Genomic DNA, 13,833 nt, shown 5'->3' with positions numbered 1-13,833 from the left:
CTCGTGAAAAGATTACACTATAAACTGTGCTTTGTCATTTTGTTCAGTCAGAATATGAAATATTTTTTCAGTTCTATCTTTCATAATCAAATAGACAAGACAAAGATTTCAAAACAATGTTTTTTTTTCTTTTATTTAGACGTGTCATCATTTTCAGTTAAAGGATTTTATTTTTTAACTTCAAATATTATTATACTTTTCAAAATAATAATAATCTTTATAGTCATATAAACAATTAAAAACATGTTTGTGACAAAATGGAAAAAAAAATACATTCATATGTATATTGTAAACTTTTAACTATCAAACATAATTCATTTTAACATACACATTACTATATATTCATTATTTGAATCCCATAGGATTTTATTTTGTCCAATGGGACTCAAAAAATCTATGGGGTGTAAATAAAATCCCATGGGATCATGATCAATCCCGAGGTATTTTCCCCTGTCCCATGGGATATTGAAAATCCCATGTTTTTTTAAATTACACAATATATATATAATAATGACCGTAGAAAAGCAATGAAATTATTGAATCCCATGTAATTCAGAACATTTAAGTTATATGCACGACACTGTAGCTCTAAGGATAGGCGGCGGCAGATTTGCAAATGAGTGTTTTGCAAATTAAAAGTATACAGTGTTAACAAGTCGAACCACTGATGTTCTTCAACCCAGCTGATTGACATTAACGATTGCCAAATATATTTACAACAAGATGTAACAAAACAGATCTTAATATAAATTGAATATTTAACAGAAAACAACAAACTTGCGGAAAAGAGAGTATGCCACAAACATGAGGTCCAACAATTTGTACACCATATACGGATGTCGACCATTTATGTCTCTTCAGTGATATTGGGGATCGAAACGGTATACACCCGAAGGAAAATTGAGTACAAGCCCAAACGAATATATATATATACATATAGATTTAATTAACTTACCATTCAGCAACCAAATGTCTGTCTATTATGCTTGGCTTTTTGTCTTTTGTCATTATGAGTCATTCTGTTTTATTTCTATTCCTTCCAAATCAGTCCTGTATTTGCAAGTTCCTACAAATAACAAAATATTATATAGATGTTTAAATAGGAAATGCAATTCTTTACAAAGACATTATCTGTATCATTTGATGTTTTAGCACAATTCATTTGAACGTTTGATTGCTGGAAGGATGTTTAATATGCTGGAATCATTGGGTGTAGAAAGGGGTCAGTAGGGGGCCAACGTGTGGGTGATACTCACAAGTAAAAGGTCTATATAGTCTATGCATACATATATCAAGCTCATTCATGGAGGCCCGTCCCCTGTCCTTCTAAATCTGCCTCTGTTCAAAAATTACAATGACGTCAAGGTCATATAACACCTGACAGACAGACTTGCAGACCAAAAAAAAAGCCAAATGTAGTTACTGTTATAGACCGAACCACAAAATTTAAAGGTGTCCAAAGAACCATGAATATGAGATCTAGGTGAAATGAACCTGTCAGTCAGACATGAACAACTTCCATACACCAAATATAAAGTACCATTGTTTATAGCGTCCGAAAAATAGACCATATTACTAGTATAATTTAATTAATAGACCGAACTACAAAAGTAAACCTTATCCAAAAGACATGAAATTTAGGTCAGTCAGGTGAAACCTGTCAGACAAACATGTATACCTTGTAATCATTATATACACCAAATATAGTTGACTTATAGCATAAAGTATCTGAGATACGAACCTGACCACCAACACTTGTTATTGAAATTCATTAGAAAATGGAAACGATTTTAAAAGTTGCATTTATATGTACTATCACTAACATAAAACGAAAATAAATTGGGATAAATGAAATATATTTATGTGCGGTTCGCGTATGATTTTTGAAGTATGTAATTTACTCTATTGTGTTTTCACAATAGTTGTAAACCGGTTTTGGCGGTCAGTATATAATGTTGTTGCGGGTGGTGGTTCCTCATTTCTGTATTCCTTTTTTTTCTACCATATTTTTATAATCTAATATATAATTGTTCCCATTATTGTATCTTTAACAAGTTAGTCCGCCATTATTCTCCATTTGTTGCCCGTCTTACTATATTCTTTATATAACTAATGTCTCATCTGAACATTCGACTTCCGCTTTGTTTTTATATTTTTGTATTCTCATACTGATATTTTTATTTTCAATTTCAGCGGGAAATGGGCATCACATTGATACTAAAACATTGAATATTGACCCCGCCCCCTCCATTCAGGACCACAGCTATGTGCTGAATAAAGATAAGCCTATGTCACCAATTTGACATAATTTATATTATTTAGAAAATGATTATATTACATAAGAACCTTTCTTTAAATTTGATCTATGCAATAATTTTAACTGCTTATCAATGAACACCAAAGACATATTGTTCACCAGTCTGTGACTCTCTATTGAATTTGATGTACCTTTTAAAATATTTTCGCAAAATTGCTTCGTGCTTTTATTGGTTTTTTGGTCGGGTTGCTATCTCCAAACACTCAAAACTGCGCTTTTCTTTGTAATTCGAGAAATAGTGTGTTACTACCCATCAATTTACAAATTAAATCATTACAGTGAAAGAGAAAGATGCAATTGATATAAAAAGAAGATGTGGTATGATTGCCAATGAGACAACTCTCCACAAGAGTGAACTCTTCACTCTGCATTCTTAACAAATACTCATAATTAACTTAAAAACAAAGTGAAATAGTTTAGAACGTTAAAATTGTTACAAACAAAATAACATAATCAGCAAAAGGTCATAATTAACTTCGTCAAAATTCAATGTCAGAAAGTCTTCTGTCTTGGATCTAAAATTCCTGAGAAAATATTAAAAGATTTTAAAAGTCGTGTGTTGACCCATCACTAACATAAATCGGAAACAAACTGATGTATCGAGTAAAATCTACCTAAGTTGTATAAATATGGAGTCCTTCAAACAGTCACAAAGTTACCAGTCTTAGACTGCCGAATTTGTAATTTGTAGCACTTTTAATTTAAAGTTTTAATCGCTCTCAATACGCATGAAATATTTTTATTGGCAACTTGACATTTTCCATTTTCAATTTGAAGGAAATAGGCAGCATATTGAAGCTGAACTCCCCCCCCCCCCCCTTTCCCCTGTCCCTTTCCCCTATTCAATCAGGATCACCGTCATTTACCGCAACGACAAGCCTTTGTCATGAATTTAGCATAAATAAATATGATTATATTGAATGAGAAGCTTTTCTATTTCATCTTTGTGATAATTTAGATATTCAATATATTTTTCTATTACCAAACAAACAAACAAACAAATATTTTATTTGCCAATCGTAGCGCCCAAAATGAGCAGAATAATAACAACATAATTTTCCAACATTATTATGTAAAGTAAATTAAAAAAAAGTACATTTGATTGGGGGGGGGGGGGGGCTAAACAAAAAAGTTTGTCCAGAAAAAAACCCCATAGCCCCCACCCCCACCCCCCAGAAAATCAAATGGTTGCTGCCTAAATGAATTAAGCAATTTGTAATAATAAAAATATATAACATGACCCATTGTTTGTTACTCTGGTTCCTTTATTGGACAGCACACCTCATAGTATACTAATATTTTTTTAAATGTAAAAGAAATAACTATGTAAATGCATATTTGATCATACATCTCATTCTATATCTTCATATAGAGAAATCTGATTTAATATTGTATTCTTATTTATATCAAAAACCTCTTATAATTAACAAATTATTATCTGTGTTAGACTCTGCTAATGTGTAGCAATCTTCAAAGCTTTTCGTGTCAAAACAAAGCTTTAATACAAAATATTGCTTGTTTTGGTTTTTTTACAATATATATATATACCAATTGAAGACTTATCGGTGGCCTCGTGATATCATATGATCTTTGTTCGGGTTGCTGTCCTTTTGACACAATCCCCGTTTCCATTCTCAATTCTATAATTTAACTTCGACAAAAACTCTGTACTATGCTTTTTTAATATATCTACATATATTTTACGGCAAAAAGGGTAATTTACTTCCCCTCAATTTACAAATGTAAATCATTACTAGTGTAAGAAAAAATTCAATTGATGTCGAATCTTATAAAATTTCATAAATATCCAATAAATAAAGCAAAGTAGGTTTTTTTATTGGACGATCAATGCATTTGAATGGGGACATATAGTTGGGACCCCCCTTTTATCCTGGGTTGGGACACCCCCTTTTTTTTAAAATGGCTGTCTTCATGAGATATCAAGAAAAGATTTTTAAAAGTCGTGTTTTGTTCCGCTACAAACATAAAACGAAAATAATCTAAAATTTATGAAGAGATAAATATCTACCTTGTATATATGGATTTTTAAACAGTTTCAAATTCCAATCCAATATTTTGCTTCTTTTAAATATGTCTGACGACAAAATAATATGTGTAACATAAAACTTCAAACCAATGAAAACCCACAATACAAGACACACCCTCGGTACTAAAACTACTCACAAAGTTCATTTGACCACAGACTTTGTTGATCAATTAACTTTTAATCGATTTGAGAAAAAGTAGCCTTTAGACAATTTATAATGAAGAACGAGCATTCGTTTTAAAACTAACTAAGATGTACGTAAAATACTTTAATAGGTATTTTTTTAAACAAACATGTTTATATACGGTTATATAAATATTTTAAATACATTCGAACCTACCGCCGAAATTGCCTATAAAAGAGTGGCGAAAGATACCAGACTCATAGATCGAAAATAAACTGACAACGCCATGGCTGACGCTAAAAAGAAAAAGACAAACAGATAAATAAAAGTACACAAGACACAACATAGAACACGTCCTATATATGCATGAAATATTAGACGCTAGACGGGAAGACAAATAATTAATTCGACCAATCCATTTATACGTTCAATGCAAATTTGATTTTTTTACTACAACCTTTTATTTTTTAATCAAACCGAGTAATTCATAGCAACAGGTTTGACCATCCTATTCCAACTGGTCGTGGCTGTGTATTTATACATCCCAAACCCAGTAATCCATAGCACCAGGTTTAACCACCCTATTCCGACTAGTCGTGGTTGCGTATTTATATACATCCCAAACCTAGTAATCCATAGCACCATATGTTTAACCACCCTATTCCAACTGGTCGTGGCTACGTATTTATACATCCCAAACCCAGTAATTTATAGTACCAGGTTTGACCACCCTATTCCTAAGGGACGTGGTTACGTATCCAAACATTTCGAATAGTTCAACGTTTTATAAACATTAAATATACAGGAGATGCGTATCAATGATATTATATGGTAACAAACAAGTGCTGATTACTTGGCTGATGGTACCCACGGGAATTTATCTTCCACTTTTCCATCGTTCGAGTTGGACATTATGAGGTGCAAAATATGCCTTTATAATGGTAAAACGTCGAAACACCATTTAATCCGGCTAAGTGGAACAGTTTTCATGTTTTATTTGCATCCATTATATTTCTACGATTAACAGATTATCTCAATAGCAAAAAGAGAGAGAGAAAAAAGAGAGCGTATTTGTTAACTATATATATATATCCACTTGTTTTTAGATGTACCACAACACGAAAATACCATTTTACGGCTCATTTACGTTAATATCAATAACAGAAATGGGTCATACATTAAAACAATGATGGTTAAAGAAGAAAAAAACAGAAAAATAATATGTCATCCACGGTGGGATTCAAAGCCACGACGTTCGAATTAGAAGTCCGGCGCGCTATCCCCTGCTCTACGCGGACATGAAAGAAAATTGCCTATTTAAATACTAATACGTACATGACTCGTAAATAAACAATGTAGCCCCTTTAAGCAAATTACTTATAAATGATAAAATATTCTTTTGGTGCATGAATGTTAACCCGAATTATTTAGTCATTGTATTCCGCTGATCTACGATGGCTGCAAATCTAGCGTGGATGAAAATCCGAGTTTTGTAGGTCAATTTACAAAGAGATAAATAAAGATATAGTCCTCTAGCTTTTACTTTAAGATTGTTAATTTTTATTGTTGAGATGTATAGATATTGTTAATCATAGCAAGAGGTACGGTAAAACATAACAGTATAGTTATGTTTCATAACAATGATAAAGGCGAGCGTAGCCGAAGGATTGTACTTGATGGACCCCCCTCCTTTTTTTTTTTTGTTATCGGTTTATCCAGGGACTTTCTTTACCGTTTAGAATAGAAAGTCCCTGGTTGATCGTCTATAAAAATGGGGGTTCCAACCACCGGACCCCCCCCCCTTTTGGTTCCGCGCCTGTCACTACAAACAACGCGTTGGGACAATGTGCACAGATAAAAAAAATGAGAATTAGACTTCCAAATGAGAAAAAGAAAGAAAACAGCGATGACAGAACAGATCTATATCACCTCCAAACAAATTTACATTAGGGCCTGGATGGGGTTTAAATAATAGAGAATACATTGTTAAATCTACAGAAAGTGGACTAAAAAAGCACATTCGTCACAACTCAGCCGATTCCGTACCTTCATCTAATAAAAGGAGTGTAGCGGGTTCACCCGAGGATTGCCGATTGCAAAAAACTGCTGAAATAAAAACAATACAGAACGATGGGCAAAAATATACGTAATCCAATGTAGCAAAAGAGCAAAATAAAAAAGTCAAAAGTTATAGGACTAAATTAAAAATGAAATGTACACATTTTAATACACATCAAAACCTATTGTCAAAAATACACTTTATCCAGCTAGGATACATAAAATTGTATTATTTCATCCAATTTTCAAAATTCAGAGTTCATCCTATTCCAACTGGTCGTGGCTGTGTATTTATACATCCCAAACCCAGTAATCCATAGCACCAGGTTTAACCACCCTATTCCGACTAGTCGTGGTTGCGTATTTATATACATCCCAAACCTAGTAATCCATAGCACCATATGTTTAACCACCCTATTCCAACTGGTCGTGGCTACGTATTTATACATCCCAAACCCAGTAATTTATAGTACCAGGTTTGACCACCCTATTCCTAAGGGACGTGGTTACGTATCCAAACATTTCGAATAGTTCAACGTTTTATAAACATTAAATATACAGGAGATGCGTATCAATGATATTATATGGTAACAAACAAGTGCTGATTACTTGGCTGATGGTACCCACGGGAATTTATCTTCCACTTTTCCATCGTTCGAGTTGGACATTATGAGGTGCAAAATATGCCTTTATAATGGTAAAACGTCGAAACACCATTTAATCCGGCTAAGTGGAACAGTTTTGTAGGTCAATTTACAAAGAGATAAATAAAGATATAGTCCTCTAGCTTTTACTTTAAGATTGTTAATTTTTATTGTTGAGATGTATAGATATTGTTAATCATAGCAAGAGGTACGGTAAAACATAACAGTATAGTTATGTTTCATAACAATGATAAAGGCGAGCGTAGCCGAAGGATTGTACTTGATGGACCCCCCTCCTTTTTTTTTTTTGTTATCGGTTTATCCAGGGACTTTCTTTACCGTTTAGAATAGAAAGTCCCTGGTTGATCGTCTATAAAAATGGGGGTTCCAACCACCGGACCCCCCCCCCCCTTTTGGTTCCGCGCCTGTCACTACAAACAACGCGTTGGGACAATGTGCACAGATAAAAAAAATGAGAATTAGACTTCCAAATGAGAAAAAGAAAGAAAACAGCGATGACAGAACAGATCTATATCACCTCCAAACAAATTTACATTAGGGCCTGGATGGGGTTTAAATAATAGAGAATACATTGTTAAATCTACAGAAAGTGGACTAAAAAAGCACATTCGTCACAACTCAGCCGATTCCGTACCTTCATCTAATAAAAGGAGTGTAGCGGGTTCACCCGAGGATTGCCGATTGCAAAAAACTGCTGAAATAAAAACAATACAGAACGATGGGCAAAAATATACGTAATCCAATGTAGCAAAAGAGCAAAATAAAAAAGTCAAAAGTTATAGGACTAAATTAAAAATGAAATGTACACATTTTAATACACATCAAAACCTATTGTCAAAAATACACTTTATCCAGCTAGGATACATAAAATTGTATTATTTCATCCAATTTTCAAAATTCAGAGTTCATCATGCCTAGGAACAAATTCATCATAAGCTATAAGTCCATCTTTATTTTTATCGTGTTCATCAAACAAACCGTCCACAATGTCCTTGAAGTAATCGGAATCTGGTTTGTAACCAATTTTATTTGCAACGAGGTATATGATTACCTATAATAGAATGAAATACAGTGAATATCTATATTGCATATGAATTCATACGAAACAAATCTTTTGTTGTTGGTCATTTTCTTATAACATACATATTTACAATAAATTCTGTAATCAATTTGGTTTGCAACGAGGTATATTATTACATTTTTGATAGAATGAAATACAGTGGAAATTTAAAAAAAAGTGAACACTATACATATCTGTATTGCATATGAAAAAAAAACTTTGTTGTTGGTCATCTCTTCAAATAGCATACACATTTCGGGGCCTTTTATAGCTGGCTGTGCGGTTTTTGGCTTTGCTCATTGTTGAAAGCCATCCGATCGGAGTTTAGAATGACGTCAATTATCACTGAACTAGTAAACATTTTTGTTCAGAGGTCCGCCGAAGAACGCCTCCGCATGCGGAATTTTCTCGCTGCATTGAAGACCCATTGGTGGCCTTCGGCTGTTGTCTGCTCATTGTTACGGTTGTCTCTTTGACTCATTCCCCATTTCCATTCTAAATATTATGTATCATATGTTTAAATTTGCAGGAAACATACTGATTTATTCTAACTGCTGTTAGATGTGGGGAAACGCAATCTTATCAATATTAATATAAAGAGCGAACAAAAGGTGAAAGGAACCGGAAGTTTAACTTTAAGAAATACACGTGGGTTATTAGCTTACCTCCTGACGTGTCAATTTCTTGTTCCTATCCGTGTCTATATCCTTATGAACATTTGACAGTTTGATAGCCTCCTCTTTTAAAGGATTCTCGTCACACGTGATGTAACAGAACAAATGCACGAGAATAACACAAATAGTCACGAGACTTATAGAAGTGGTTTGATTGAGCATTTTCATTGAGTATTTAAGTTCTATGTTATCTGTGTGTTCAATATTTCACATCAAACTTTGAGACTATATTTCCTTATCAAAAGATATGATAGAACCGAACAAGATAAAGTCATAATCAACTTGCATAGTGTGGCGACAGTAAGGACAGGGACCAAATTATTTTATAAATTAGAAAACAAAATTCATACGAAAAATGTTTAAACTGAGCAAACATCATTTGAAATTGTGTGACCTTTTTTAACCACACATGTCAGAATGGGATGTTATTGCCAGTTTCTATGCCAAGAAATAGATTTGTATTTCATTGAAAAGTAACCGTTGAGTTAATAATATTTTTCCACTTAAAAAAAGAATAAAAGGACACCAAATTAAACCTTTAGAACCTAATCAATCCGATGCCTTCCCCTGTTCTCTTGCTACTTCGTATTATGCTGATCGAGTCCAACCATTAGTCACGTTGGTGCTCTGAGCGTTTGTGTTCTTTTACAAGAAGAGACATTGGTACTCTGTCGATATAGTATAAATTGAATTAATAAAAGATATATGTATATTAAGGTATATAATTTAGTACGTGAACACTCAAAACAATAAAGGTTTAGATGGGGATCCTTAATTTCTTTATTTTTAATTAAACCGGCATTTTAGGCCATGTTTCTTTATTCTTAACATTTTTGGCCTTTTATTCTATTCTGCACTTTTTGCTTTTATAGTCTCTATTCTGTTGACTCCATCGCGACCCTCTAATATATCTATAGTATTTTATCTTTATCTTCTAGTACATTATAAGTGTGTTAGTTCACAAAGTACATGTACATGTGTGATAAGATGAAAATACACGTGTAGTTAAGTATTAAAGATATTGATATTTTTAGATAAAGACATAACACTAAAATGATTACGAGTTCGAGTTTCCTAATTGCTGCAATACTATGTTCATTAATAACACTATCAATCTGTGAGGAAGATGAGGCAACGAGTCTTGCTAAAGTATTTGACGAAATGGATACTAACGGAAATAAGAAAGTAACATTTAAAGAGGTAAGAATTTATTTAAAGTCATGTGCATTTAGAAAAAAAAGGGGGGTTATCAAGCCAACTTTTGCAGTAAGAATTGTCAAACGTCATAAAATTACTAGTAATACATGTGTCGTATACATGTTGTTCAATAACGGTGGGCCGCCCCCTCGCCCTTTGATCCGTATCTGATTTAAATTGAATTTGGAACAACACAAATATGTAGTGAAGGTAAACAATTCATAAGGTCATGAGTAAAGTGAAGTACATTATAATAATCCGGACTTATTCCAAAAACACACCCAAAAGTCCTTTTACATGTTTTAATACACGATTTATGCGGGGGAAACAATTGATCCCATATCACATGTTCATAGTGTTCAATGATATGTTACAGTAAATGAGTTTTTTTTTATCAATTTGAATTGAAACGCTATGTCTTGTCCGAATCTTGTGGCGTTGCATATAGTTTTTATAGTTTCTCATGGCAGATACACTTTTCGGCCTTAAAACATGGTTACGTGCTAAAAATATATAAAAAAGAGGTCAATAAATGGATGGGGTACTTGATTCTGTATTCTCTATTTTTGTATGGCATTTTTCTCTATTCCTTATATTTTGCCAACCAATTAATTTCTCTATCCTTAATATTTTTGGTCCACTATGCACTTTTCATCCATTGTTCTCTTTTCTGTAAACTCGATCCAGACATTCATAATTGCTCTTAGAAGATAACAACTGAATTCAACAATTAATAGGTTTATTTACAACATACACAACTGGAGGTTATAAAGCAATACTATATGTACTATATACGATCATATACAAAACACAGAAATTATCGCAACATCAACCTTTGAAGTCCAATTACTAGGTCAATTGACATTTTAAGCCTACTTTGGTTAATTTCCGGGCAAAACCACTCTTACATAATGACTATTGAGAGATCTCTGAATGAAACATGTGGAATCAATAAGCCTTATCCAGAATGGGAGATCTGCAAATGAACTTTCAGAAAATATTCAAAACTTCCTTTATTTTACCTATAAATCATTAGAGAAATTCTATTTCCAAAGTACTTTAGATTTCAAGTTAATATTATCTCTTTCCTTAACAAAAATATGGACAATCATTTGCGTCACTAATGAGTCAATTTGGAGACAAAATACGCGTCTGGCGTACAAAAGCCCGGTATCTAAGATGAGCATATTTGAAAATCAACAGAATATAAAATTGAGAATTTCGACTTTGTATTTTGAATTGAAACAACTCGGGTATTTGTGCCATGTTAAATGAATCAAAAACTTGTATTTTCAAGTTTGTGTAAAACCTTTCGAGTCTGTTAAAATCTGCGGATGCCGGATAAAATTAAGATAATGCTTGGAACACAAGAAATGCATTTATCATTATTGTTCAGATATTCACATCAATTGTATGTAGACATAAGAAGATATGGTATGAGACAACTCTTTGTCCTAGAAAAAAAATTGTAAAAGTAAACCATTATAGGTCAAAATACGGACTTCAACACGAAGCCTTGGCTAATGCCGAACAACAAGTTATCAAAGGATCCAAAAATTGACCAAGGTAAAACCATTCAAACAGAAAAAAGGTCTAATCTTGGTCTAATCTTTATAAAAAAAAAAACGAGAAACGAGAAACACTTATGAACCACATCAACAAACGACAACTGAACAACAGGTTCCTGAATTAGGACATCTGCAAACAAATGCAGCAGATTTAACCTTTTTAAACTGCACCCTCCTTTACCCTTATATGAAATAATAGTGTAGCATAAAATTGAGAAAAGAAATGGGGAATGTGTCAAAGCGACAACAACCCGACCATAGAGCAGACAACAGCCGAAGGCCACCAATGGGGCTTCAATGTAGCGAGATTTCCCGCACCCGTAGGTGTCCTTCAGCTGACCCTTAAACATATGTATACTAGTACAGTGATAATGGACATCATACTAAACTCCGAATAATACACAAAAAACTAGAATTAAAAATCATACAAGACTAACAAAGGCCAGAGGCTCCTGACTTGGGACAGGCGCAAAATTGCGGTGAGGCATGTATGTCCATATTTCAGTATTCACAAAAAAAATGTACCTTTTTAAACGTGTCCAATGACGGAAAGCTATCTGGATAATTTTATATTTTCGGACTAGATCTAACAATCGGTGCAACAATTTACAGATTCTTTTTATATTCATCTGGTTCAGATGTTTTTTACAGTTCAGAATATACAAAAAGCACTATTGAAAGTTATAGTGGGCTGTCTTGAACTCTCTTATAAACTAACGTATCTTTTCAATAGGTTTAAACAGACACATCTAACAACATTGTAAATAGTTTTGGTGCGACTGGGATACAAGTGGGAGGTTTAGCTATCTATTAAACCAGGTTCAATCCATCATTTTCTACATAAGACAATGCCTATACCAAGTCAGGAATATAATAGTTGATATCCATTCGTTTGATGTGACTGATGTTTTGCCACTTGATTAGGGACTCTCCGTTTTGAATTTTCTAGTATTTTTGTGATTATATTTTTTGATAAAATGAAGATGTAAGAATATAGCTATATACATTTCTATTGCCATGATACATTGGTTTTTTTTTTATTGTAGGTTTCAACATTTTTGTCAAGTAAAGGGTTGAATCAGGACGATCAAGATTTTAAAAGAACAGTTCAAACATTCATGGATAGCTACGACAAAAACAAAGACAAAATTATAACTTATGATGAATTCGTACCTAAACATGACGAACTTTGAAACGTCAAATACTAGAAGATATATATGTTATCAATGTTTATACTGATATATATATATATAACGATGCACTTGAAACGACTGTAGAGTGACACGAGAAACATTTGCTTTAAATGTATATGCAAATGTACATATATATACATGCTGTGAGCATTATTATATGAACATTTATAAAAATACTTAACAATGTTCAAACATATGCTTTGTTTGTTTTATAAAAAGGACATAACATAAGTAAAATAATTTTAAAAAAAAAGTAAAAGGGCAAACTTTAATTTCGCATTTAGTGTACAATTGTATATGTTTAATAGTTTATACTGGATGTTACGCAAACAACACATAGTCAATATATTTGCATGCATACATACTCCACACACCCTTAAAAAAATACTGATGACTGGTAACGTTTAATATTTATGATTTTACTATCGTAGAAGTGTAAAAACAAATAAATGTTCTTCACGAGAACATTTTGACTAACCTTATTTTCACTAGAACAACTACACTGCGCCTGTTTGTTAAAAGAGGGACGAAAGATACCGAAGGGACAGTCAAACTCATAAATCGAAAATAAACTGACAACGCCATGGCTAAAAATGAAAAAAGACAAACAGACAAACAATAGTACACACAACATAAAAAACAAAAGAATAATCAACACGAACCCCATTAAAAAACTAGGGGTAATCTCAGGTGCTCCGGAAGGATAAGCAGATCCTGCTCCACATGTGGCACCCGTCGTGTTGCTTATTTTAAAACAAATCCGGTAAATAGTCCAATTCGGTAGGTCACAAGGGAAGGGGATTGTATTTACGAAGTAAGGAACATTATTGTTATCATGCAGGTTCACAAGGTAATAAATAGATGGCAGGAAATACATGCCACCTCATTGGCGGATCCAAAAGGGGGGGGGGGGGTTGGAACCCCCCTTTT

The 13,833-nt window shown here is 33.2% G+C and overlaps 2 protein-coding genes across 2 annotated transcripts; one reads left to right on the top strand and one right to left on the bottom strand.

Moving 5' to 3' along the window:
• Positions 1-8,000: 8,000 nt before the first annotated feature.
• Positions 8,001-9,173, bottom strand: LOC134695410 (peptidyl-prolyl cis-trans isomerase FKBP14-like). The gene is made up of 2 exons (XM_063556648.1): positions 8,937-9,173; positions 8,001-8,262 (listed from the first exon to the last, which is right to left on the bottom strand). Exons 1-2 carry the CDS (start codon positions 9,111-9,113, stop codon positions 8,110-8,112), a joined length of 330 nt encoding a protein of 109 aa, XP_063412718.1. The 5' UTR covers positions 9,114-9,173; the 3' UTR covers positions 8,001-8,109.
• A 705-nt stretch (positions 9,174-9,878) lies between these two features.
• Positions 9,879-12,994, top strand: LOC134695058 (16 kDa calcium-binding protein-like). The gene is made up of 2 exons (XM_063556232.1): positions 9,879-10,145; positions 12,757-12,994. The coding sequence occupies exons 1-2, from the start codon at positions 9,999-10,001 to the stop codon at positions 12,901-12,903; spliced, it is 294 nt and encodes a 97-aa protein (XP_063412302.1). The 5' UTR covers positions 9,879-9,998; the 3' UTR covers positions 12,904-12,994.
• Positions 12,995-13,833: the final 839 nt, after the last annotated feature.

This window comes from Mytilus trossulus, chromosome 13 (assembly GCF_036588685.1).
Source record: "Mytilus trossulus isolate FHL-02 chromosome 13, PNRI_Mtr1.1.1.hap1, whole genome shotgun sequence".
NCBI classification, from domain to species: domain Eukaryota; kingdom Metazoa; phylum Mollusca; class Bivalvia; order Mytilida; family Mytilidae; genus Mytilus; species Mytilus trossulus.
Note: the sequence above shows the minus strand (reverse complement) of the source record. Positions and strands in the feature narration are given on the sequence as shown.

Bases quoted from the DNA above. Each gene is read 5' to 3' on its own strand.
- LOC134695058 (XM_063556232.1), top strand. From the start codon at position 9,999: ATGATTACGAGTTCGAGTTTCCTAATTGCTGCAATACTATGTTCATTA. The intron at 10,146-12,756 runs GTAAGAATTTAT...TTTTTATTGTAG, and splicing joins AGAAAGTAACATTTAAAGAG to GTTTCAACATTTTTGTCAAG.
- LOC134695410 (XM_063556648.1), bottom strand. From the start codon at position 9,113: ATGAAAATGCTCAATCAAACCACTTCTATAAGTCTCGTGACTATTTGT. The intron at 8,263-8,936 runs GTAAGCTAATAA...ATTCTATTATAG, and splicing joins AGAAATTGACACGTCAGGAG to GTAATCATATACCTCGTTGC.